The following is a 25980-nucleotide window of genomic DNA, read 5'->3' on the forward strand; positions in this document are numbered from 1 at the left end:
CCGTTCTTCAGCTTTCTGGGCAGCAGCGACTGGGAGTTCTCCATCGGACTTGCCTGCGAACAATTTTCAACTGCCAGACCCGGCGAGATGGGACGCAAACGGTTCAGTGGCTGCTGCGGTAACTGCCATGCGCTATCATATCTGTAACGCCGCACTTAAACTGTACCTGTCACGCCTGCCAGTTCATCCGCGAAGCTGGTTGTCGGGTGTGTGTGCTTGCTAATTAAAGAAGCTTTGACGTGATATCCAGAGTTTAACCCAAATCTTGCGGGGAGCGTTCCAAGTTGGCGGATACGGCATTTGAGGGAGGAACCGGGGCCAATTGGAGACCGACGGCCGCTCCCAAGTGGGATTTTCAGAATCTCCCTAGGAAAGGGCTAAAGAGGTAGATATCAGCCACGCCTGCGTCGGGGCCCAGATCGGCAGAGACTTCGGCTTTTGAGAGGTTCGTTGTGCTTGCATCATTCCTACGCAGTCCAATATTGCGTAGGGAATTATTGCCTGGGAAAGTACCCAGGGCAGCAAGGGAATTCGGGCCATGTGAATTCTTGCTCCTTTCGATGCCTTTTACTTCCCTCGTTGATACATAAAGAGCTCTTTCGATATGCATGCAACAGCGACGTCTGGCTTGACAGCTCACTTGAGCAGGGAGACTATATGAGACATGATGCACAGGGCGGTTGAATCTCGAAATAGAGAGGAACGCCTCGGGCCTGATGATGGCAAGTTGAGTTGGGCACATGGCCATTATGTATCCATCAAGGACAGCCGACACCGGCACAGTTCAATGTCCCGGGCCCGCAACGTTGCAGCCCTGGCTTCACCGCACCGGCCCTCGCCCGGTCTCCCGGAGGATGGATACCGAGGCCACGCAACGAGGACGTCAGCTAGGAGCCTCGGACGTCCATGCTACGGTCACGGCCACGGCGGGACCAGGTCTGTCCACGCGGACGGTGCCAACCCACAATTCTTCACGTTCTCTGGTGAGGGCCTCGGACGTCGCCGGGGCCAATCCGGAGCTTTGGAGCTGCTCCGAGGAGAAGGCCCCACCGAACGGACGGGGTCTTGGGGGGCAGTGCAACGGCGCTCGCGAGTTGATCGAGGAGAGCGGAGAAGTGTTGGCGCAGTCGACGACGTGGGGTCCCCGGCCTACGGTTTGAAAGATGGCTTCCAATGTCGACGGAGGCGGTCACCGACTCAACGGCGTATCCCCTGGGTCAGCCGAAGCCAGCGACGGGAATCACGGCTCCAATTAAGTGAGCACTGGCGCTGACAGGAGCCCACAGGCAGCTGCTTTCCGAATGAGAAAACGAGAAGAACTGGCTGGCGGGCTGGCGGGCTGGCGGGCTGGCAGGAATCCGACCGGTTGGCAGGCGGGAAGACTGGGTTGAACTCAAAAGCAGTGCGGCTGAGCTGTGGAAGCCGATCAGGGACGGAGGGAGTAAGGGGGTTCCCTGTCGACCTATCAGAAGGACTTGTTCGGGCTCAGCATGGCTGTCGTGCTACGCCTCATCGCGCCTGGCTTTCCACTGTGGAACGGTGTTTCTTGATGAATGAAGCTTCGGTTGATGGCTGCCGTGTTTTCGTTCGTTAAGTGGAAAACACCCCTCAGTACCTTGTCTGGATGTGAATGGTATCTAGTTTCGACATTAGCTACATCAGAAGTGGCTTGGGACGGAATGCTGCCAGCGATGCTTTCTTTGTGAATGTCGAATAGATGTCCACTCGTCTTTCTGGCAGTAAGTAGGAAGCCCAATCGCGAAGAAGTCTCCCACAGGTAGAGCAGGCTGAGTGTTGAGGGTTCCAGATCAATTTCAAGATGACCTTGGGATTGGAAGTGTTTGGCGGTGGATGACGACCGAATCCTATGCCCCACTTGGCTCAGGCATTTGGCAGATGGGCATCAGCACCTGTGGGACGTCGGAATTGCAGAAGTCTCGATTTGAACATGATCTCCGAGAAGATGATGTGAATTGCTCGATGGACTTGTTCTGGCCCAAAAGCGTATGCCAAAAAAATTAACCGCGATGATATTCCAGAATGTGTTTGACTGAGGAAGGCCAATTTTTGACGGGTCCCAGGATTATTACATAAGAAATCCGGGTTGTCGTAATTCTCATGGCAAGGAAGGTGGGGTCTGCGACAGCGCAGGACGGCACCTGCCCAAACTCGAACCTAATCTGGCGGGGTAAGCACGACGAATGCAAGAAAAAAGACCGAAAAGAAAAGAAGAGAAACCACGATATAGCCCTCCTGGTTTCCAAGTCCCAGAACAAAGGATTGGATCGCCCTGGTAACCCGAAAGAGACGGCTATCGTGCCACGATTTTGATCAAACACGAGGGAAGAAAGCAGGCAGGCCAGGCCAGGGACGGACCTGCCTTGAAAGACTCGGTCGCCAATCGCTCATGTCATTCGAGGCGGCGGACGGCGGACTGCATGTGGGTTTCTTCCTTCTGCAGTCCGAGGCGAGGAACCTCTCAGGTACATCCATATGTACATGCACCACCCGACGCCAAAAAGTCCTACAGAAAGTCCTGCATCAAGGGTCGAATACCAGGCAATGCAATCATCCCGTCGCTTGTAGCTTGTACAAAGATTCCGCGTCAAACTCAACGCAACATTGATACTTGGCCTTCAAGGGGACCCATCATCGCAGTTTGACTTGCCGCCGATATCACTCGACCGGGGATTATTCATTGCTAATGGAATTCAAGGATTTTTACGCTTCGAGAGGATTGTTTCGTTGGGCGTCAACCCAAGCGGTTCTCGACTGCTTTTCTTCCTGTCGGCTGCGAAATGCGCAATGGATGATGCGCTGATGGCGGCCACCGTGGCCAACGACAACTTCAGACAGCCGAAGGCTTGCAGTAGAGGCATCCTCCTCATGCTGCAATAGCCGCCCGCCGCATATCAGAGCCTCAACCGCTCGTGATTTTCATGAGCTGTCTTTGTCTTGCTGGATGGGACAGACTTGAGAGTTCGGCTGTCAAGGCACGTTGTCTGACTAGGGGCCCTGCCGTGTCGTCGCAGGCCAGCAACATGATTCCCTGCTCTGAAATCCTTAACTCAACCTTGAGTTCAACAGTTGCTGACAAAAGAGAACCGAACCCGCCGCTCCGGAAACCCCGTCCATCGTCTCCACGAGAGTCGCAGCAGGATCCAGTCGCAACTTGTCAGCTGTCAGGCATCTCTGACGACGGGCAGGGTTTGTTTCCAGGTATCATAGTTGAGACTGTCATCAACTGGAAACGAAAGATTCCAAAGAGCCAGGCTGCCCAAACGCAGCCTGCTAAGCTTCCATCAGCCATCTGGACCCGGGGAAACAAGATGAGACGATTACTACGACTCAGCTGCTCAGCTCGGCCCGTCGCCAGTCGATGCCGTCCTGGACAGGACGGGAAGGGAAGTATGCAACCCCCCACAGACGCCGTCCAATGTCTGCCGCGTCTGATACAGGAACCAGAGATGCAGTCTCAAGAATGTCTGTCGTTAATGATGGACGGCCGCGAACCCCTCACTGGCGGACTGGACGAAAGTGACGGTGCTGACCGCTTCAGTGTGTAATCCACGTTCCTACTTCTCCAGTCCTACGTTTACGAGGACCAACATGGCATTCGACATTCAGACACATGGATGTACCTTTCATGTACAGCCTCCCCACCGCACCGCACTGCCTCCCACTCGCAGCGTGCAGTGCAAGTGCAGCCAGCTTTTAACCTAAGTCTGAAGTCCCCTCAGCCTTACACTGCCCAGCAAACGAGCTGGGGGTTGGTTTAGGGGCCCTGGGGATAGGGCCCTCCACCTGGCTCGTTTTAGTGCCGTCCCGTCAGCTGCTGGCGCCAGTCCAGCCACCGCCATGTACCTTTTCCGCGGAATCTGTGCGGTGAGGTACATGTGCTGTGCTACGACTACCCCACCCCACCAGGACCTGAAGCACAGGGCAGTTCAGCAGCAGCAGAGAGCGCAGAGAGCACACAGCGCGCTCTACAAAACACGACGGAACACAGAAACGAAGCAAAACAGCATGGAGGAGAATGGAATGGACTGAGGTGTTTGCTGAGGTGATACCAGGCTCTCAGTTTGATAACACCAACCGGCCATCAATAATACGGAACGGGTTGGATTACTCCACGGCCCCAGTTTGGGTTGTCGTACTGCCTCTCCCTCTGCAGGCGCATCGCCAACAATCACCACCACCACCACCAACAACAACATCAGCATCGCCAACAGTGTCATCATTGCATTTCATTGCCTTCATCCTTCCGCTCGATCCTCGATCCTCGATCCTCGATCCTCTGTAATCGCATTGTTCATTTTGGCCGGCAATGACTGCCGTCTTTCACTTCTGATGATGCTCCTTCTGAACGTAACTGTGCCTGTATTGCGAGGATTCTAAATGCCAACTTGACTTGCATACACTTTCACTTGTTTCCTGATCTGCATGCGCAGACGAGTCCTTTCCAACCAACAAGTCTCAGTCATCCTACGGGTAGTCGTCATCAATCGTCTCCAGCTCTGCCATTACGGATCAATTCACCACTACCATTCATTACCGTAACCACAACGTTACCTTTACAGCTGGCTCATCTCGCTCAGTGTCGCACCGATCTGTACAGCGTCATCCCAGAAACGGATATTCGATTGAGGACCCCAAGGAAAATAAAAATCGAAACCAGCACCTAACAAGCGCCGGCCCACGCCCTCGTTCTCATCCTCGTCCTCGTCCTCGGGTGTCATCCCGGTGCTGCTCTCACCTCCATTGTCACTCTTTCCAGTGGCTCCCACGTTCCCCCAAAAAGCGAAAACGTGAAAAGCCCACCCCTCACTTTCACCTCCTCCACGCCCCCAAATCCTCGTCTTCGTCCGCCGTCGCAGCCCACCTCGAACACGGGTCCCCGTCTCCATCCCCATTCCCAATTGCTCGCTCAGTCCAGTGTCCCATTCTATTTTCTCACTCTGCCCGCCTTCCCACCTTTTTTTTCACCTCGCCTGCCTTCAGTCATCAAAAACACCCGACCGATAGAGACGGGAAACGAGCAGCAGACAACCAGCCGCTACCTTATCCGAGAGCAGATACGCACACAGAAACAGAGAGCCCCGAAGGCTGTCTTGTCCGTCTTGATTGACTTGATTGACTGACTCTCTTCCCGTCTTCTTCTACCAATTATTACCCCGACTTCCGTCTTCACTCGGCACTGGATTCAGGACTGGAACCGTGACCTGACTGCGGCTTGACCACCACCCCCCTCCCCCTCCACCAGCCGCAGCCCGCTCCGTCCCATCCCATCTCATCCTGTCCTGTCCTGTCCTGTTCTGTCTGGTCCTGTACCGTCAGTCAAGTCAGACTTGTCCCGTCTTGCTCGTCCTTTGCTGCGCTGCGCTGTCCCCGTCCGTCCCAGCCAGCAGGCAGAGCGCGCCCACACTCTTCCTCTCAAGTCCTAACCTACCTCACCTTTTAAGCCTAAGGTCCTAAAGCCTAAGTCTGCGCCCAGGACCAGCCCGGCCAAAACTACCTACCTTTGCTACCACCACACGGCTGCAACCCAAACCGAACCGATATACCCTCTGCTTGTCCTGCCCACCTGAGGCCCGCGTCCTTTTTCCCTTCTCCCCTCTTCCCTCCTCCCTCCTACATAACAATTTTCCCTTATGAGCTTTTCCAATTCCCGCCTGAAAGGCTTTGGTTTCGGTAAACGCAAGTCAACTGCCAGCATCCAAACGCCCGATCCGAACCAGACACCAAGCCCGACCCCTCCTCCCCAAGGCCACTCGTCCGGCGCCCCTCAAATACCGCAGCAGATTCCTCGTCCCGGCTCCATCGCCTCTACCTCGTCCGCCTCTATCGCTCCCATGAACCACCCAGGCGCCGGCAACCGCCCACCGAGCTATTCGGCCAACTACCCTCCCGGCGGTCCTCCTCCTATCGGCCGCACAAGCCCGTTGACAAACCAAGGCCCGACGAGAACCCCGCCCAGCCAGATGATTGGCGGCCCTCCTCCCATCAACACCGGCGCTCCTGTCGCCGGCTATCCTCCTCAGCTTCCTCCCGTCGGTGGTCAAGGACATCCCATGGGCGGTCCTCCTCAGTACGGCGGCGGCCAACAGGGTTATCCTCCTCCTGGTCCTCCTCAGGGCCCGCCTGGAGGTCCTATGGCGCAATACCAGCGAGGCGGCAGCGCGGCCGAGGTCGAGGGAAACAGCAGGAGCAAGGCTCAGCTGATCGTTGGTATCGACTTCGTATGTGGTTTCGGTGCGAAATGCGGGGGTGCTTCGACGTGCTGACATGGCTGCTAGGGCACGACCTTCTCTGGTGTGGCGTTCGCCTTCGCCACCAACAACGAGGCAAAGGAAGATATTATCACGGAATGGCCCGGTGCTGGATCGTACACAAAGCAAAAGGTTGGTTTCCCGAGGTTTCGATTGCCATGTCTTCAATTGCGGCTGACAGTGCTCGTTTAGATCCCCACCGTCCTCTACTACGATCAGTACCAGAAGGTTGTTGGCTGGGGTCCCGATATCGCCGATGCCCTTGCGCCTACTGGATACCCCAAGCCCGGCGTGCAAAAGGTCGAGTGGTTCAAGCTGCAGCTGATGCTCTCCGGCAACACATATATCGACCCCATCAACCTGCCTCCCCTGCCTCCTGGCAAGTCCGAGATCGATGTCGCCGCCGACTACCTTTTCAAGCTCCGCCAAGCTATGCGCTCGGCGCTGCAGAAGACCCTCGGCGAGGTGTTCAACCGTGAGGAGAGGAACATCCGGTACTACCTGACAGTCCCGGCTATTTGGAACGATGCTGGCAAGGCTGCCACCAGAGCCGCGGCCATCCAGGCCGGTTTCCTCAGGGACGAGAACGACAACCGCCTGACACTGGTCTCAGAGCCCGAAGCGGCAGCTATTTTCTGCTCCAAGACGGGTCTCCTCAACCTCAAGGTGCATGACGCCGTTCTCATTGTCGATTGTGGTGGTGGTACCGTCGATTTGATCGCCTACGAAGTCGAGGACGAGAACCCGTTTACGGTGGCCGAGTGCACAGCTGGATCTGGTGACTCTTGCGGTTCGACAGCGCTGAACCGCAACTTCAGCAACATCCTGCGCACCAAGATCCGCAAGATGAAGCTTCCTGACGGATCCAAGACGGCCGGTCGTGTGTACGCCAAGTGCATCATGGACTTCGAGAACCGTATCAAGGCCGACTTCCGTAATAACGGACAGAAGTGGGCTGTCGACGTTGGTATCGAGGCCGAGTTCCCCGAGGCCGGCATCGAGGAAGGCTACATGACCTTCACCAACGAGGAGATTTTGCAGTGCTTCGAGCCCGTGGTGAACCGCATCTTGGAGCTTGTTCGCAACCAGATCATCGCCATCCAGGCCCAGAACCGAACACTACAGAACATTCTTGTTGTCGGTGGTTTCGGTGCTTCCGAGTACCTCTTCCAGCAGATCAAGCTCCATGTTCCTCCCCAATTCCAGTCCAAGGTCGTGCGACCCATGGACTCCGTCGCAGCTATCGTCAAGGGTGCTGTAACTGCCGGTATCACCGAGCGAGTTGTCACACACCGTGTTGCTCGTCGCCACTACCTCATGGCTACTCTCCAGCCCTTCAAGGAGGGTTACCACCCCGAGGCTTACCGTGTGCCGTCCCTTGACGGTAAGGACCGTTGCAAGTTCACGCGACAAATCTTTGTGCAAAAGGGCCAGAAGGTCAAGATTGGCGAGCCCGTCAAGGTTTCCTTCTTCAGACAGGTTGCTCCCGGTGCCACCCTTATGTACGAGGATATTCTCTACGCTTGCGATGACGACGTGTGCCCCGAATACACCAAGGATCCTCGTAAGTTTCAGTCATGCTCTCCGAGACGACACAGGCTAACCCCTCTTAGGCATCAAGGAAGTTGTCACCCTCACCTCAGACCTGTCGCGGAAGAACCTCGAGAAGGATTTCGAGAGAATGGACACGCCACAGGGCACTTTCTACCGTGTCTACTTCGATATCTACCTGACTCTCGACGGATCCGAGTTCAGCGCAGAACTTGTTTGCCAGGGTGAGGTTATGGGCCGTTGCAGAGCGCGCTTCAGGTAAAAATGGCGGGGTTGGGGGAGAAGAAGAAGAATGATAATGTTTGCCGGCTTTGCATTGGGCATTTCGTTTCCATACACTCGGATGATACCTCGAAAAGGTGGAGGGGGGCAAAGAAGGACAGCCGAGGCTAATAATGGCCAAGAGTATATATCTCATGAAGAGAGACCTCCCAGGACAGAGCTCTGGAGACGAGGATTGGGTTTTGGGAGGCTTTTATTACGACACTGAAGGAAAGGCCTGTTGTCACTTGTAGACGCACGACATTCCCAGCATGGGACAAATCAAGTTATTCAAGATCTAAGGCGTTGCGTTGTATCCACGGCCATTTGAGTTATGAACAGGGTATGCTGCCTTGCTCTCTGGCACTACTGAGTCGATGCAGGTCCAAGGTCAACAGAAGCAAGCCTTGGCCGAGAAACAAGCTCTCGAGCCGGAGCGCGACTCTGAGCAGTTCACAGTATTAGCGCTAGCACCACGTGGTGAGTCAACGTTCCCCATGTTGTCCCTCGACAATTCCAATGGCATCTAGAGTGCCATGATGACGGCAAAGAGCGACGATGCTGAGGCTGTGTGGGAGATAGATGATGTCTTCCGCCAGTGTACACCTTCACGCGGCGGACACCAAGGAATACCTCGCTTGCTGACCGCCATTAACAACGGTGGACACAGCCACATCAGCTTGCAGGTGGAGCTGAGTCCAGAAGCGACGCCGCGACGCGGGGGGCGATGAGCCAAGCAGGGAATGACCCCGTCGCTTTCGACCCGAACTGGACCCTGCAGGGCCAACGGGAAACCGGGCAGCCAGTTGCACCTGCGTCATCGTCTGAACATGAACCGCCGGGAGGTTCGACCCAAGGTCGGGCCCTGCAACGTTGGCAAGCAGTAGTGGCAGGCGCACGATGGGATGGACCAGTGCCCATTGTTGTCATTGGGAAGGTCTGTTGGAGATGGGGTTGGACTTCCCTTTCTGTTTTGTGAGATCGTGTACCTGAGAAGGATACGAAATAGACATCGTCCTCATCTTCATCTTCGACAACAACACGAGGCCTGCGACCCTATCCGCCTCTGCTGCATCGCTAGCTCCTCCAACAACACCCTCTTTTTAGGCGCCTGAAACAACCATTTTACCTCTGCCCTACGGCCCAGTTCCTGATTCATCCGTCCAACCAACCTGCAGCTCCCACCTGGCACCCTCTGACGCTATATCGCGTTGACAGGGATAATCAGGTATTGGCCCTGGATCAAGCAGGCCGATCGCCTCTTGGGACCTCGCCGCCCCTTGCTTCCGTTCGCTCTCTCGACGACACGCTGTACGTCACTCGGCGCTGGCTCGCTGCGAGCCATTGGCGGCGCCAAATCACCACCTCAGAGAAGCTGTCCGTATATCTTAGCCCGATCGTCGCCCTGTTGGATCACGGAAGCTTGGGGCCTCTGAACCATGAACTGTTGCACCATCCCGGCTTGAACCATACATCCAACCCGCCGAAACTTGAACCAGCTTTATTGGTTCTCTTCCTCATCATTCTACTTTGTTTGAATCGCCTCGACCCACGGCCGCAGCCGACGCACACGCAGACCATGAGACAATTGTCGTCAGGGAAAGGCGATAGACGCTCAGCAACGTCCAGTCGGAATCTCTTTGTTGCCCTAGTCCTCGCTTCACAGCTACCGGCCACCAATGCCATTGTCTTCCCGAGCACCCACCCGAACTACAAGACCGACTATCTCTCATTGAATAAACGCTACAACCCCGCCAGACGTGGTCCGCCCGAGGATTGGAATGGAAGGATACCTCTGAAGATCACCAACTCGTGTCACGAGCCGATCTGGCCCGGCATCACCACACAACACGGCGTCGGCCCCGGAACCGGCGGGTTCGAGCTCGCCGGAGGTGAGAGCCGAGACTTGTGGGTAGGACCGACATGGCAAGGTCGCGCTTGGGGAAGGACGAACTGTACCGTCAACGGGGAGTCGGCCGGTTGCACAACGGGCGATTGCTTCGGGAAGCTTGACTGCGAGTTCAGTGTAAGTCGCTGTACCGATTGTCAAACAAAGGGGAACTAACAAGGCCTAGGGCGCCGTTCCTGCAACGCTTGCTGAGTTCAACCTGGCCGGAGGTGTTTCTGGCAGACAGACTTTCTACGACATCTCCCTCGTCGACGGCTACAACATCCCTGTGGGCATCAACTACATCCCGGCTAAAAACACAACATACATCCCGCCCAACTTGACCAACTGTGCCTGCATCGCTACGGCTGGACTCTTGTCAGAGCGATCGGCCACCGGCAGCCTCTACACGAACACGAGCTTTCCCGTACCCTGGGAATCGCTTGAGACGAATAAGAGCGCGCGAGACTGGTGTCCGTGGCCGCTCCTCTCCATGCCTCCCGAAAAGCCCGGTGATGGCGTTTACCCCTACCCGGACGACAACGTCAAGCGTCCCGACTTCAGCCCCTGCAAGAGCCAATGTGCCGCTACGAATTCGGACCACGATTGCTGCATCGGAAAGTGGCACGATCCCAACAAGTGCAAGCCCGGCTTGTACTCCAAGAACGCCAAGTCCATCTGCCCCGATGCCTACAGCTTCGCCTTCGACGACCAAACGTCTACCTTCATCATCCCGTCCGGCGGCGGCTGGGAGGTCGTATTTTGTCCAGCGGGCAGGAGCACTAACATTCTCCGCACCATGGGACCCCAACTTTTCGAGCTCGCGAGTGCCGGATCCCTGAGCCAGAAGAACTTGGATCTGGTTAAGAACCTCTCCTACATAGAGTCGCAGAGTGAGAAGAGCACCGCTCCGGGTTTGGCTTCCGCGTCGGTGTGGGCGGTTTGCTCGGCCGCTGCCGTTGCTCTGCTGATGGCTTGGTGAACGACGACGGAGTTTGTTTTTCTGTTCAAAGACGAAGCATGACGGGCTGGTCCCGCGCAATCAGTCATGCTCTACAATTTGGATTTCAGCATTGGGATACCCTAGAACGATGATACGAGGCATGGGAAGATGACGACTAAGGAGGATATGAAAGGACTCGAGGGTGTGAGTCGTTTACCGTGGCGGATGCCCACTGTTTTCTTTTCATGTACCTAGAAACATTATACCCGTACCAAAGAATAGACAAAGCTCATACCACGCTCAACTTTCACATGTCGCTTATTTCAGCACATATCTGAATGTTTGGACTGTGTGCAACAAATATGCAGAAATAATGACGTCTATTCCCTACTATTGATCTCTGTGAAAAACACCATCATGTCCGAGGCCACAACCCCCAATCTTTGACGCAGAAAACACCCAAGTTAATACGCACGACAATCACAATACAATCCGAGCGTCGGAGGTAGTCAGAATTAACCTCTCGGACCCGGTACCCGACGCAGTGGCACCGCAACGGTTACAACCTAGCTGCATGCGTTCCCGTCTTCTGGAAACCATCAAAACGATTCCTTCAGGAGGAGGCATGTCATCGGGCCCGGACAGACTCGGGGATTTTGTAACTTGTTGAATAGGAGAAGGGTCTCACTGCTCATATTACAGATTAGTTCTCACAGAATGTAGCAGATGTTGCCGATGAGACCAGCATATGAAGCGTTTCGTAGACTCTTGGGAGACTCCCCTCTGTCGTCGTCATAGTAGTACCCCGCAATCAAAGAATCACAGAAGTTCCACGTCTACTACACACGTGCGTACCAAACCGACCAAAACACATGGACCTGACTGGATCAAATGCACAATGTTGCGTTAATAGACGTTAAACCGAACCATGCCCTCCGTCTAAGCCGGTGAACCCGCTAAGCTAGACCAGACCTCCCAGGTCTCCCAGACTCCTACAAAACCCCCCGGACTTTCCGCCCACCCAGTGAGAAGACTAACACACTCCGTGGTCTATGTTCCCCGTCTCTCCCCGATCACTCATTTTGCTTTTTTTCTGTCATGTCCGTGTATCGAGACAGTGGCTTAGTCTAACACGTCTGTCCCGTCCGCCCAAACGGCGTGGCATGTCCGCCACGTTCTCCCAATTAAGAGAGAATATTTAACCGAGAAAGGCATGACCACTGGAATTCAGGTCCCCTCATCTTCATGAATCACGACTCTCCTGTCGAGAAACTCAGCTCTTCCGCGCAGCCCTCTCCTTCCGTCTCCGCTCCCACTCGGCCCTCTCCTCGTCATCGCTCCCGCTGAACTCGGCGTCGTCGTCGTCACTGCTGTCCTCCTGCACCGGCGGCGCGGCCTGGGAGGGGACGGGCGGGGCCTTGCCCTTGGGGGCGGAGGACTCGACGTTGATGAAGTCGCCGGCGTTGAGGGAGGCGTACTCGTGCTTCTGGATGAGGTCGCGGAGGGCGGGGTTGCGGGGGTCGACGAGCTGGAGGGCGGTGAGGCCGCCCTTGTTCTTGACGCGCGGGTTGGAGCCGGCCTCGAGCATCATGTCGACGAGGGCGTTGCCGAACTCGCGCTGGGCGGGGGGCTCCGAGTTGATCCAGCGGATGGCGGTGTGTAGCGGGGTGTCGCCCTCGAGGCGGTTGACGGGGTCGCATTCGAAGGAGGGCTGGTCGAGGAGGAGGTCTATGATTTCGTCTGTGAGGAGAGGGAGGGGATGTTAGCGGTGGTGTCTTGGGTCGAGGGCAGAGCTTCGTGGACGGTAGTTTGGGTTGTGGGTTGAGAGTGTGAGTGTGCAAAGTGGGGGGAGGGGTAGACCAGTCCAACGGGCTGGATATAGAACGTACAGTTTCCTCGCGAGGCGGCCTCGTGGTATAGGTGGTTTCCCATGACGGTCGTGGTCTCGTTGAGGATGCGGGAGAGCTCGTTCTCGTCCTTGATGTCGGCGACGACCTCGTTGAAGAGGTCGGTGTTGTTGCGGCGGCAGGCCTCGATGAGGAGCTCCTTGACGGAGGCGCCCTGTGTTTTGCCTCAGGTCAGTGACTTGTTGCGTTCGTTTCTGTGTAGGTAGGTAGGTGGGCTTACCTCGTGTTCCTCGTTGTCACCTGCCATGCTTGTGCTTCTGCGGTTTGGCGACGGAGTTTGAGGTTTTTGGGGAGAGATGTGATGTGTTTCGAAATGGCTCCGTGCTGGCCGGGACGGTGAGGTAGGTAAGGTACGCAACCTGGTAAGTGCGGTTGGTGGGGTAAGTGAAGGTGAAAGGAGAGGTGGTGTCGGTGAGTTCGCGGGCTGGAAGAGACTACGTAATGTCGAGATGTGCAATATGTACGCGGCAGAAACAAAAATTGCCCAACGACGTAGGCAGGTATCAAACGCAGGTCCCGGTTCGTCTCAGCAAGGCAAGGCGAACATCAACTTGGCCTGAGGTACCACCGGTTCAAGATCTGGCTGAAGGAGGGGAGAGAATGGAACGTCTGGCTGGGAAGTCCTGGGCCCAGGAGGTGGCAGTGAGATCTACCGAACCCCTGATCAGCTTGGATTTCAGCGGGTGTGCGGGCTTACAGAGGACAAAGGGTGCTGTAACAGCGGTCGTTACCCCGCTACGTGGGCGCTAAAAGTCGACGGGACGGGTAAGGCGGGGGAGAGTTGGAGCCCAGGGAAGAGGGGCACGGAGATTTGTTTGGGCGACTCCCGGCGGGACCGTTCATCGGGCAGGCCCCACCAGGAATTGAGGTGAGTCTTTCGGTGTCATTGCTCACCGAGACGCGGCAATGACCAAGTTCGTCCCCCACCGTCGCATTCAGTCAGGCCCGCTGAATTTTCCACGACCACGACCGAGTCACCGAGATATCCCCCGCGCAATACGGCAATCTCCTGAACATTGGCGCATAGCAGTCGTCTTGCACATATCAGCACACAAAGAAGAGCCACGAAGCTCCAGCCGTCAAGATGTTGCTCTGTAAGTCTCAACCGGAACAGACAACCCGGACAACCACTAACTCGAGCAACCAACAGTCTGCCCCAACTGCGCCAACATCCTCACCGTCTCCGCCTACGCCGGCGTCCGCAACCGCCTCGAGTGCCGCACCTGCCCCTACGAGCACGCCATCACCGATGCCATCTACTCGCGCCGCGAATTCGAGCGCAAGGAGCGCGAGGACGTCTTCGGCGGCCCCGGCGAGTGGGACAACGCCGACAAGGCCCGCGCCCAATGCCCCAAGGACGGCTGCAACGGCGAGGAGGCCGCCTTTTTCCAGGTCCAGATCCGCTCTGCCGATGAGCCTATGACTACGTTTTACAAGGTATGGGCTACCAGTTGATTTGGGGTTGACGAGGTGCTAATGGAGTGCAGTGTATGACTTGCGGAACGCGGTGGAGAGAGAACTGAGGATGGAGGAACTACGCGGGGTTTTCACTGTTTGGCATTGCGAGGCGTTGGGGAAGGAATTTGTTTTGGTTTATCGAATGCGCGGCTATTGCGCAATGTAGAGGCTATTCGAGGTCGCCGGAGTTCTGCACGGGAAAACATTATCCTTGCGGAGGTCCAGTTCTAAATCCCACTCGCAAGTCTTGTTTGGTTTCGTGAACCGATTCCGCCATCTGGGCGGGAACGGCATCAACTGTCAATGCCTCGCAAGTCGACGACGTGCTTGTGTTTGCTCTCGCCCTGGCTGTGATCCATGCTGCCGATTCTACCGCATTCCAGGAGCGGGAAGCCAGGACGTCGATCGATGTCAGCTGTATCTTCTCTCCCACCACCCTGATTTCTCTCAGCTGTCCCGTTTAAGTTGGATCTCGGCTCCAGAGGCCACAGCCCGGTCTCTCGATGTTGGAATTCATGCTTCTCGGCGAATATCGATGATGCGCAAGGACCTGACGTCCATCTTTCCTCACAGACTGCGTCGTTTTCTTTCCTGAATGTCTTTCCCTTTCCTCACGCCTCACTGCGATGCCACTCAACCGCCGCCCTCATCCCGTCATCAATCAGTCGCTGCACGAGATCGGGACTAATGATGTCCTGCCGGAACTGCTCCTGCTGTAGCAGATCTAGGTGCTTGAGCGTCGGGCCGGGGTACATGAGGTACTTCAGATAGGGCGGTCGGGTCCAGTACTGCAGATAGGCGAGGTATGCGACGAACTCGGGGCGGGTGAGGAGCTTTTGGGTCGCGAGGTGGTTGAGGTAGAGGGGATTCGCGAGGGATTGGACGAACTGCGCGACGGGCGGGTGGTTAGCGGTGTTGGCGATCGGGGTTTCGCGGAGGACGGAAAGGGTTACCTCGAGCTCGATTTCGAAGCGCGTGAAGCCGCCGTAGACGGGCTCGTTGTCTGCGGGCGGCGCGGGCGGTTGAGACGGCGGTGCGGTGGTGGCCATCTTTGCGACTGGCGATTGCACGTGTTGGTGACGGAGAGATGTTGGAAGCTGTGGATCGGCGCCGCGAAAGTGGAATTGGATCTGGAGCTGGGGCCGGGGTTTGGCGCTAGCACTTGCCGTGTCTGGCAGCTCGGGACGGGGGTCACGGCATTGGAAACCTCACATTTATCTACCTTGGTGAACCAGTCACTTGTCTTGAAACGGAACTCCAGCTCACGATGATCGAATGAAACCGAGGATTTTTTCTGACGGTCTGGTTGTGGTTCAATATTTACCATAACAGCTTTATGTTGGGAACAGTGAGACCAGGCGGGTGCCAAGTGGCTTCGCAGCTCGGCGACTGGTGTAAGCCCTCAGCTGGATTGAACCAGTGACCAATCTGGATATCTTGTGGCTTTCACAGTTTCGTTACCAAAGGTATATGGTCACAATCATCGGAAGTAATGTCAGTCGGGTGCAGAAACCCGGCGCCGTTTAGCCTAGCGGTCATGCTCACATAGGTAGAAAACTTAGGAGTAACGTGCTCCTTTGGAATTCATAGGGTTCGAACTGACGAGTTCATACCTGAACTTTTGAGATTTGCTCCTTCTTTTTATTGCTGTTAGCGTTTTGCTATTCAATTTGGAAGAGTCTTATTCTTGTCTAATGCTTTTCGCTTGCGATCTAAGGTATGAAAGGCGGCTTCTTACTAACCCTCGTCTGGCTGTTGTAAATTACAGACGGGGAAGAATACATCTTGTCGTCTTTGGCAGCTGAGGTTTTGGAATAAATCCGAACAATTGAGAGGAAATGCATTAATATGGTCGAAACGACGTAGACGGGAATACATTATGCTATTTTGTAGGCATTTACGGTTTTGCGTCTTCTCCGTAGGTGAGCTGCATTAGCTCTTAATACGGTTGACTTCGCCGTTCAGCAACCTGGATGTTGGGGTTCGTTGCCAAACGCGGGGCAGTAGATGCACTTCACTCTAGCATTCGAAAATCGTATTACATCACTTGGTTGGTTTTGCAGAATTCGGTGACTAGCTTCAGTTTATATCATTGAGGCTCACAAGCACCCTCTGCAGCCAGCTTCTCGAAACCGCTGGATCTTTGCGGCCGTCAGCCTCACCCAGTCAAGTGGCGCCCCGCATCCTGGATGCCGCCTTAGAGGTTGATGAACGGAGCTCTTCTGTCGTCGAACCACAGTGCTGAGAGCTATCGTCTGCCCCTTGATTCTTTTTGACAGCCTCCGTTTGCTCGTTGGGCGTTCGAGGCGTCGTTGCCTTGGTATTCAATGTATGACGCCGCAGACCAAAGCTGCATAGACATTAGGCAGCAGGTTCAGTCGGTCTTAGTCCCTCAGTCCCAGTCCTCGTCATCAGAGTCGCCTTTTGACTTCGATACGGTTCCTTGTCTGATTCCTTTGCCCATGGCCCTCTCCTCCTCTTCGTCCTCGGCCTGTCTGCGCCGCTTGACCACACGCATGTCCGAGTCCTTGACTGCGCCAACCTCAACCAAGAGGTTGTCAATCTGCAGCATGTTGATCTTGACGCCGCCGTGTTGCACCAGAGTGACAATCTGCTTCACAATATCGCCGTCCTTGTATACCAAGATCGTCGGGCAGTTGCGTTCGGGGTAGTTCTCGATGGCCTTGTCCGCGCGCATTTCGCAGAACTTGATGTCGCCATACTCCGTCGCCGCCTGTCTCCAGAGCTCCGACAAAACTCTCGACTCGACATTCGTTCCCAGAGATGACGTCAAGTTGACAAAGACCGGGCCGTTCTTCGACGCGTCGGTAACTTCGCGCTGGTATTCGGGCTTCGAGATCGGGTAGACGGTGCCGTGGAGGGCTTTCTTCGTGAGCGCATTGAGCTCTTGCATCCTGCGCTGACGGTACTGCTCCAAGAACGCCTCATCTTCGTCGTCCTCCAGCTCGTCGAGCTCGTCCAGATCCTTGCCCTCTAACCTGTTCTCGTGCGCTAACCGGCGGCCCTCGAGGATGGCCTCCTCGATCATGGGTGTCGGGCTGGGGGGTTTCTCGGGGATGACGCCATGTTTCCGGAGGATTTCGTTCCTGGCGGGATGCGTCAGGAGTCGTCCCGCAGATGTCAAGATAGAACGTACCACTCGGTGTCTGCGTTGGGGTCGTCGATGGGTACGGCGATTCTTTGGTCTCCCGGGGCAGCCATTGTGATGTGTTTGCAAATGCGACAGGAAAATAGAATCTGAACCAAGCCGTGGGCAATCCTCCAGTTGATAAATAAAAGAAGTGACCAGGCACCAGTTAATGGTTGGAGATGCCTACAAAGGGATCAATGCAAGCGCGGGGTATTGTGTACTTCAGTAAGGTAGCTGGAGCTGGATGCCCCGCCACGAATTTCTGCCAGGGCCCAGGATGCACCAGATTCTTTGCGACGGAGGAACAAAGGTCCCGACAACCTACCAACAGCGCGGGCGGGCCGGGGCCGTGGTCGTGGCCGTCAAGGTCCCCAGAGGTGGCCCGGGCGGGCTCACACAGCAACGGATTTTCCCTCGTCCGGGATCCGAAAGGCGTGCCGCCCGCCATGACCCACTCCCTAAGCGATCTCCACAGCACACAGGAATTAATCGAAAATCTCACTTTTCATTCTCTCGCCCCCTCGTCAAACATCACGAGCGCAACCTCTCGACAACACCATCCATCAAATCTGTCCTCCGACCGACCGCACTCGCACCGATAGTCGATCAATCAATCACAGATCAGATCAGTCAAGATGGTAAGAACTCCCTGCTGCTTGATTTTCTGCGTGGCGAAACGCGTGTGATTCCGAACCCGACGACCCAAAATACCGAAAAGCGATCGCGCGACCGAAGAAAAAAAAAGAGGAGGGAATCGTGGCATGGCTGGAAACATTTTCGAATACGACACGGACACACGCGGCGACACCTACGCATCCCGGACGACTGCACGCATACGATCATTTGATGAAGGAACCATCGTGCTGATGGCTTCTCCCCCAGGTTCTCGCCGTTGATCTCCTCAACCCCTCCCCGGCCGCCGAGGCCCGCAAGCACAAGCTCAAGGTACGCCCGCGATACCGCGACACCAACACCCCTCTCTGTCATGACGGGACATGATGATGCTCACACGGATGACAGACCCTTGTGCCTGCCCCCCGCTCCTTCTTCATGGACGTCAAGTGCCCCGGTTGCTTCACCATCACCACCGTCTTCTCCCACGCCCAGACCGTCGTCATCTGCCAGGGATGCACCACCGTCCTGTGCCAGCCTACCGGTGGTAAGGCCAGACTCACTGAGGGCTGCTCCTTCCGCAGAAAGTAAACGTCTCGCAACGACGATTTTCTTTCGGCAATTCAAAAAAGGAGCCCTTGGGTGTTTTATCTAACGACTTGGACGGTTCATCACTGGTGGGACATCTCGGATCTGCAAAAGCAAGCGACCTGGGCATGGGCGTATAGACAACCCTGGCACAGGCTTTTAGAGTCTGCTGTCTCCGAACAGAACATAATCAGACACCTTTGCGGATAGAAGATGGAACATCCAAAAATTCCTTTTGACCAAATCAAAAACACAGGGGCGTTTGGGGTCTCCGGATATCCTTGCATCACGCACACAACGAATCGGATTTTTGCATTTCTCTCTCGCTCTCAGTTTCGCCACACAAAAGCACACACAACCGCTCTCGTCGTCGTCGTCCTCTCTTCCCCGCGTCTACGCTTTTACGCCTTTGGAGTTTTTGTCGTCTTCTTCTCTGCATGGGGTGGACAGCTGGAAATGGCTTTTCACATGAGCGTTTGGGCGGTCTCGCGAAGGCCAGACCTGGACGTGAGGACGTGGAACCGCTGATTGAGGATCGCTTCATACCCGAGTGCAGTGAGTTCGGAGGAATCAGCACTGCTTGCGAAATTCAATGGTTTCCACAAACGCCGCCGCCGCCCTCAACGTGTTTCCTGGTGTTGTGACATGTGTTGTGTGCTGAGTGTAGTGATGTGACATGTTGCTTGCCGTGCCTGCGTGACTGATTGCTTAAAGTGCATGCCTTGATGGATCTGCGACGCTCCACAGTCCACCCGCCCACTTGGTTCTCCTGCCATCGTGAAGACGTGCTCGTGTGAGGTGGGCTCGTGTGCCTGGTTAAGTTTTGTTTCATGCCGTCGGTCAACCCGTAGCACCCCCCAACCAGCAAGTTGGAAGGTTGGTTCAAGAACTCAAAACCCCAACTCATCTTTCTAAAGTCCAGACTCGTTAGGATCCAATACCGGTCCTACAAACACAGCTGGCTTGGCCCTGGTGGGGGTTTACTGGCTTGCTCTGACTACCTACCCCTGGCATGCCTTGGTCAGTCCTGTGTCTCGCTGACCACTGAGCTCGAGATAACAGCAATTATTTCTTCTTTGGAGAACGTTACACCGCTGGAGCTTCTCCTCACGCCCCCTTGGGCCGCCATGTAAGTTGCCTCCTCGGCTAGATGACTCCTGCAAATCAGCACCGTTTTCTGCCTACGATCGACTATCGTCTGCGTCATCACACTGAATGTCGCCGCTGTAGCCTTGAGGCCTGATTTCAGAGCATTCGAGTATTGGCAAACGGTTGATTGAACTCTACAGCAACTCAAAGAAAAGAGATGAAATGAAATTCAAATGAGTATTCTCTGAACAGGTTATTTAGAAACTCAAAAATAGCATCTCAAATGATGCATTATCGCATCCACTTCCCTGCCTTTCGGGGCTCAGCGCCGTTCGTCAGCCCGCATCCACCGTCCGCACCGGTAGCGAGAAGGAATGCGCGGCAACGCCAATCATCAGCAGGTCATTGTCAGTTTCAGGGCACATGGTCTCCATTCAAGTGCTAAAGTGGCCCACTTCCACGCGAGTCTCGCGAAAAAACACGCCCAGACGCGCTTCGCCGCCGTCCCTTGGATCGTCAGTCGGCTCCTGCTTCACCTTAGAAACCGCCAGTGACCACTGACCCGTTCCACCCCACGGTCGTCATCTCCTAGGGCACTCTTGTACCTCCCCTATCAACTTAATCTCCTCCCACCCACCTACCGCACCCCAACCTCGCCCACTCTCCTTTTTCTCAACGACAAATCTCCCCTCTTTCTCGCTTCCGAACACGTTTGCGTCATACTCAGATCCCGTTTGCGATTGTTTCTACAGCGACCGTCGTTTTTTTAAGCTGTCCGACTGAAAGACACTCTCCACTCTACCAACCACCCATCCGCATCTCACGATCTTAGCTTGCTTCCCCAGCTCAACGCTAGCCGCTAGGGACTCACTCACAAGTCCAACGACATCGTCAATAATCAACGACCCTATTCGTAACCGTGGCTTGGTCCTTCAACCTCCCCATCCGCTGTACTACAATGTCGGCCCCACGAACGAAGCGTCCTTTCGCCGGCGCCTCAGTCGACCCTTCTCAACGTCAAATCACCTCCTTCTTTACTACCCGCCCCGGCCCAGCTCCGGCAGGTCCCTCGCCGACTCCGGCCGAGACCAACAACATCCCATCGGAGGTCCAGTCCAACCTCCTTTCCGTCGGCATGCGCATCCGCAAGTCCGTGCCCGAGGGTTACAAGACGGGCACCTACAGCAGCTTCAAGCTGTGGAGCGAATCTGCCTCCGCCCCCACCGTCGTCCGGACAACCCCGTCGACCACCTCCCGCAAGCAACGCAGTGCCGCCTCCTCCCAGCGCGAGCTCATGCCCTTCTGCGGCATCAATAAAATTGGCGGTCTCTCCTCTCAGCCTGTGACAGAGGACAATGACTCCGACGACGCCGAGGTCCCGGGCCTGGACGACATGCCCGGCCTGAGCAGCTCCCAGGAGAGCGTCGAGAGTGTCGATAGCATGGATAGCGTCGAGACCACCGGCGACGGACGCAGCCGCAAGCGCATCTTCGATGACCGCGACGACAGCGATGAGCCCGTGCAGATGTGGGTGGATCGCAGCGCGTGGATGGAGGGCGAGGTGAGCCCACGCAGCCTGGCGCCCTCTGGCTGGGCGAACGCGAGGACCCTTGCGGTGCCGAGGAAGAGCCGCCGCGGCAAGCCTATGGGCCAGGAGAATGTGGTCGACGACGATTTCGAGGATGCCGATTTTCTCGTCACCCCCGATACCGATATGAGCGATGCGTAGATGAAGAGGTGGTGGTCGAGGTTGACGTGACGAAGGAGGAAAAGCAGATTGGTGTAGGATGTTTCTTGCTGCAGTCATAGGCGTAGGCGCGGAGTTTATTTTGGAAGTTTCACGGGATGATTGCATTTGTACTCGGCAAGAGCTGCTCTGAGGACGTCTGCAGCGATTGTCTCTTTCTGGAATCAAGAGGGACCCCTTGGAGGTTATGGGTGGACTCTGCTATGCCATTAGATTGGAGGCATTCTGCCACCACCATTTGTATTGATATCATAGGCTAGCATGCTACTTTTGGGAGGCTCAACAGGCCTGAAATTGTACACTTACCCTTACACTGCTTATCTCACACGCCGTGATTCTACATACCTGTGAACGGATCTCGGAACTCGAGAAGGTCCCTCTGTCCGTAAAACTCACCCGCAACGGTCAGGATCATGTTGAGCGTAGCCCGCATGTTCATCCTCGCGCGAAGCTGATCCGACATACGCTTCTCATCATCCTCAACCTCCACAACCTCGGCCGGCACCTCCGCAGTCGTCGTCTCTAGCTGCGCGAGCAAGCGAGCCCGCGCTTCCTCCAGCGTCTCAGCAGGGGCGGGTTGCTCCGGGACTTCGCCCTCGTCTACCTCGCCGTCTTCCGAGACATCCATCGGTTCCGACTTTTGATCGTCGTCGACCTCTCCATCTTCGACTTCGCCCTCATCAGCTTGCATCTTCGGCTCGACGGGATCCTTCGCCTCGCTCTGCGCAGACTGGGGTGTCTGCTCTGTACTCTTCTCAGGGGCCGACGCCTCCCCGTCCTTCTCGTCGACCTCCATCTCCCTCATGACGTCCTCGTCGTCAGAGCTCTCGTCAACGGCGTCGTGGACACCCAAATCCATCCCCTCCCCCTCCAACGCGTCCCTCAACCTCGCCATGTCCGCAAGGCTCTGCATCATCAGCACCGCCCGCCGCCCGAGGTCCCTCACCCAGCCGATCTCCGCGTGGTTCAGCTCCCCCCTCTCCGGCAGCCTCGCCAGCAGCGCCCAGAGCCACCGGCTCGTCCTCTCCGTGAGGTCGTATCCCCTCCGCAGGAACTTGCCGCCGAGCAAGACCCGCACCACCCGGAGCACGCCGTCCTTGTCCATGCTCGCGACCTGCGCCGGCAGGGGGTCCGACGTGCGTAGGCGGACGGACCAGATGGAGAAGGTGGATGATTTGGGGCCGAAGGCGCCGACGTAGTGGCCGTGTGTCTTGGGAAGCGCGGCGACGGCGGACGCGGGAGGTTTTGTGTGTAGGGTTGCGCGCAGCTTGTGGAAGCGGGAGAGGATGGAGGCGAAGTAGGCCTCGTATAGAGCCGTCGGGTCGTCCTCGTTCGGGTCGTAGTATCCGTCCTCGTCGTCTTGCAGTTCACCTTCGTCGTAAGCGTCTCGGGCAGGTTCCTCGTCCCAAGCTGCCGGGCGGGCAGTGTATGCGCCGTCGTGATAGTATCCCCTAAAATCACCCTGACCCGAGGAGTAAATCTCGCGGTCCTCCTCCGCGTCCTCGCCATTTTCAACGTCCTCGTCGTCCTCCCTTTTGATGTTCTGAAAGTCCTGGGGTAGCTGAGGTCCGATCGGGATCTTGGGCGCGACGAGGAGGTGCGGGATGCCGTTTGCCTGGGTCCTACATACTCACCACATCAGCGTCTCTGCACAACAACACTGCACGGAGTTCAGCACGTGGAGAAGCTTTGAAAAGGTTTTGAATCGACTCACCTTACGGACCTGAGGTACGCCATGGCGTCGGCGTCGTCCTCGAAATCGAGCTCCGAATCGACGGGGACGGTGGTCGCGCTCTCGGAGGCGGAGAAGACGTATTTCTGTCCCCATGTCGGGTCGATGTGGGCGTTCTGATGGTCGCGCGACTTGTGGTTGTTGGGCTTCTTGTTGCGTTTGGGCGCGGGCTCCATGTCGCTGTCCGTGGCGGTGCGTTTGGTAGCCATCGTGGGCTTGGAATGACTTTTGGTCGGGAGATGTGAAGTTGGATTGGGATGTTGAGTCGCGAAATTTCGCGCTGGCCCAGCTGCTGACGCTGGATGCTGGATGCACTGCTGCGCGTGCAGCTCCCCGGGCAACTTTTTAGTGGAGACAATTTGGCCTTATTTAGTGGGTCCCGGCGCCGTTGAGGCCGCTCACCGAAGCTACGCAATGGGACGGGCGATGCTTCACCGAGCCGGAGTTTGACGACATGTTGCTAGATGGAAGGCTTTCGTGCCGACTCGAGAGTAATCATTGAACCTCGGTTGGTCTTTGGAGCTTTACTGATTGTTCTACGTATCGGATTCCACATTGAGAGCTTCGAATGTTGTCATTTGGCAATCCGGCCTCTAACGGAGTATTATGTTCTAGCATGCGTAGGACGGATTCTCGTTTCCCCTTGCGCTGTGTTGAAAGTGCATGGCTTCTAAATTGTCTTATTATTCTTTATGGAATATCTTGGGTATTATGTTGGTAAAAACCTAGTAGTGAAGTATGATGCTGTTTTCGAACCTCACCCTTTCAGTTTTAACTTTCGTCTTTTAATTAAAAGGTGGAAAAACCATATGAAAATAATTACCCAGCCACCCACGCCTGCTAAATACGTTCCAAAGCCTGTCAATAGTGATAATAAGCACGTGTCTTTTCATTTCAGCTTTTTGCTTAGGGAATTATTTGCGCAGTCTCTTCCTGTCAACGCGTCCTGAAACGGATGTCATAACTCAACGACAACTTCTTTCCATCTAGAATGCATACATGTACATTAGCCAGCAGGATGTGTAACATATAACGGTATCCAACTCTAAAAAAATCGCTCGCTTACTTGTATGGAAAGTGCTTCTGCGGTTGAATGCATTTTCCAACTTTCATGTTTCTTTGCTTCAGTGCAGGCTGCAGCGAAGCAGCCTTGCTGCGGTACTGCAAAGGAAGCAAACATTGAAGATACGGGCCTTATAGCAGAAAGATCTCTATTGAAATTGGTTTATGGAACGTAGTTCCAATGCAACCGGTTGTCTTTGCTCGTGACTCCAAGTTGTCGGTTCTCACTGCCTCAGTGAAGCAGGCGATACATCATAGCAGCAACGTAACCGTTTGGTTTATTGCGTAACCTGCAGTTCTTGCGTTTTGTATGCGCTGACTATATGCGCTGACTGCTACGTGTAGGGTTGGAACTGTGAGGGGTTGGTATTGAGTCGCAGCTTGGAGTTGAAATTGCTCTCCAGACTTGACCGCATTCCGCACAAGGTGAACAGCACAACGTGAGAAGCAAATGGGCTTCAAGGCTATATCAGACTAATGAGAAAGTGATGTGTCATTACGTTATCCAACATAGGATCAGAGCAAAGGCCTTCTAATGAGAACTATGTTGTCAACAGCTGCAAAATATGTGCCATTCTTGATGTTTGGGTGATGCCTGTACGATACAATGGCGCCGTATCATTCTGTACGTGAACTTGGGCTGGGAATCATGCGTAGCTGGACAATGAACTTAATATTGGAGCAAGTTGCTCAAGGTCAAAATACAGCCCTCGAAACGCCGTAAGTTTGCTGAAGATATCTCCGTATTGCCACCAAGATTCTAAGTTCAGCGACCCTCTGGATCTCACAACTCATCCAGGGTAACACATCACTTTCAAGGTGACAGTCAAAGCTTAAGCATCACCTTTCTGAACAGATTGCCCACGCCCTTCCTCAATAGACCAGAAACCCCCCCTTCCCTTCACCAGCCGAGGAGACAACCTCCCGGCGCCGTCTAGCCTAGCGGTAACACACATAGGTAGAAAACCGACACTTGTCTGGATTTTCATACGGTTCGAGCCTCGAAGCTGGAACCCGAACTTTTGTTTCGTTTTCTTTTTTTCATCCTGCCTTGACAGATACGCTTCCTTTCTGGACCAGGAACTCTTCCTATCTGTCACCAGCTGAGGAGACACTTCCCAGCGCCGTTCAGCCTAGAGGTAAGATAACTAGGTAAAAAACGCAGACTTATAGAAGATCTTGATGTTTTCACGGGGTTTGTTACTTGGTGATTTCAACCTGAACTTTTGCTAGTTACTTAGTTTTTTCTTCTTCATTTTTTGTTCTTTTATCCCCTTTCTTTTTATATCACTTTGCTCCCGTCTCTCCATTTAATTCTCTTGATTCTCTTCATCTATCTTCAATTTCTTTAAATATTTTCATCACGGATTACGACCTTTTCTGTTAGGTGATGTCACAAGGTATGATTACCTCGCAAGAGCAACATCTTATAACTCAGAGATTCAACATTCAACACAGTGGGAGAATGTGTATCACTCAAAATGACACGTTTAGAGTTCGCAATGGAAATGAATGGTCAAGGTTCTCATAGTTATGTCGATTCCATGGAACAACAGCTGGATGGATAGTTGAGGTGACGACAGTCCACGACAGGGGTTCCTCGATTCCCCGCGTACCCCGCTAGCCGTTTCCGGATAGCTGCCGAAGCGCTGCCTGTTCATTTTCGGGGAAGCAAAGCGCGTCAGAACGCATGTAAACAAACCTGTAAACCCATCAACGATC

General features: G+C 55.0%; 8 protein-coding genes across 8 annotated transcripts; 4 read left to right on the forward strand and 4 right to left on the reverse strand.

Moving 5' to 3' along the window:
- Positions 1–5651: 5651 nt before the first annotated feature.
- Positions 5652–10951, forward strand: CkaCkLH20_07295 (uncharacterized protein; the record flags this gene model as incomplete). The annotated part of the gene is made up of 6 exons (XM_038890012.1): positions 5652–6239; positions 6297–6401; positions 6462–7833; positions 7883–8078; positions 9711–10107; positions 10157–10951. The coding sequence occupies 6 exons, from the start codon at positions 5652–5654 to the stop codon at positions 10949–10951; spliced, it is 3453 nt and encodes a 1150-aa protein (XP_038744490.1).
- Positions 10952–12185: 1234 nt separating this feature from the next.
- Positions 12186–13066, reverse strand: CkaCkLH20_07296 (ankyrin repeat protein; the record flags this gene model as incomplete). Its single annotated transcript, XM_038890013.1, has 3 exons — positions 12186–12652; positions 12802–12973; positions 13040–13066. 3 exons carry the CDS (start codon positions 13064–13066, stop codon positions 12186–12188), a joined length of 666 nt encoding a protein of 221 aa, XP_038744491.1.
- A 564-nt stretch (positions 13067–13630) lies between these two features.
- Positions 13631–14342, forward strand: CkaCkLH20_07297 (DNA-directed RNA polymerase iii subunit rpc10; the record flags this gene model as incomplete). The annotated part of the gene is made up of 4 exons (XM_038890014.1): positions 13631–13687; positions 13847–13913; positions 13970–14256; positions 14307–14342. 4 exons carry the CDS (start codon positions 13631–13633, stop codon positions 14340–14342), a joined length of 447 nt encoding a protein of 148 aa, XP_038744492.1.
- A 546-nt stretch (positions 14343–14888) lies between these two features.
- CkaCkLH20_07298 (RNA polymerase II transcription subunit 31 mediator) lies at positions 14889–15326 on the reverse strand (the record flags this gene model as incomplete). Its single annotated transcript, XM_038890015.1, has 1 exon — positions 14889–15326. One exon carries the CDS (start codon positions 15324–15326, stop codon positions 14889–14891), a length of 438 nt encoding a protein of 145 aa, XP_038744493.1.
- Positions 15327–16669: 1343 nt separating this feature from the next.
- CkaCkLH20_07299 (phosducin family protein) lies at positions 16670–17499 on the reverse strand (the record flags this gene model as incomplete). Its single annotated transcript, XM_038890016.1, has 2 exons — positions 16670–17384; positions 17435–17499. 2 exons carry the CDS (start codon positions 17497–17499, stop codon positions 16670–16672), a joined length of 780 nt encoding a protein of 259 aa, XP_038744494.1.
- Positions 17500–17607: 108 nt separating this feature from the next.
- On the forward strand, positions 17608–18631 carry CkaCkLH20_07300 (uncharacterized protein; the record flags this gene model as incomplete). The annotated part of the gene is made up of 3 exons (XM_038890017.1): positions 17608–17658; positions 18311–18373; positions 18449–18631. The coding sequence occupies 3 exons, from the start codon at positions 17608–17610 to the stop codon at positions 18629–18631; spliced, it is 297 nt and encodes a 98-aa protein (XP_038744495.1).
- A 2044-nt stretch (positions 18632–20675) lies between these two features.
- CkaCkLH20_07301 (ribonucleotide reductase inhibitor) lies at positions 20676–21446 on the forward strand (the record flags this gene model as incomplete). Its single annotated transcript, XM_038890018.1, has 1 exon — positions 20676–21446. One exon carries the CDS (start codon positions 20676–20678, stop codon positions 21444–21446), a length of 771 nt encoding a protein of 256 aa, XP_038744496.1.
- A 355-nt stretch (positions 21447–21801) lies between these two features.
- CkaCkLH20_07302 (uncharacterized protein) lies at positions 21802–23405 on the reverse strand (the record flags this gene model as incomplete). Its single annotated transcript, XM_038890019.1, has 2 exons — positions 21802–23086; positions 23179–23405. The coding sequence occupies 2 exons, from the start codon at positions 23403–23405 to the stop codon at positions 21802–21804; spliced, it is 1512 nt and encodes a 503-aa protein (XP_038744497.1).
- Between the last annotated feature and the right edge of the window lie 2575 nt (positions 23406–25980).

The sequence above is a fragment of the Colletotrichum karsti genome, assembly GCF_011947395.1.
Source record: "Colletotrichum karsti strain CkLH20 chromosome Unknown Scaffold23, whole genome shotgun sequence".
Classification (NCBI taxonomy): domain Eukaryota; kingdom Fungi; phylum Ascomycota; class Sordariomycetes; order Glomerellales; family Glomerellaceae; genus Colletotrichum; species Colletotrichum karsti.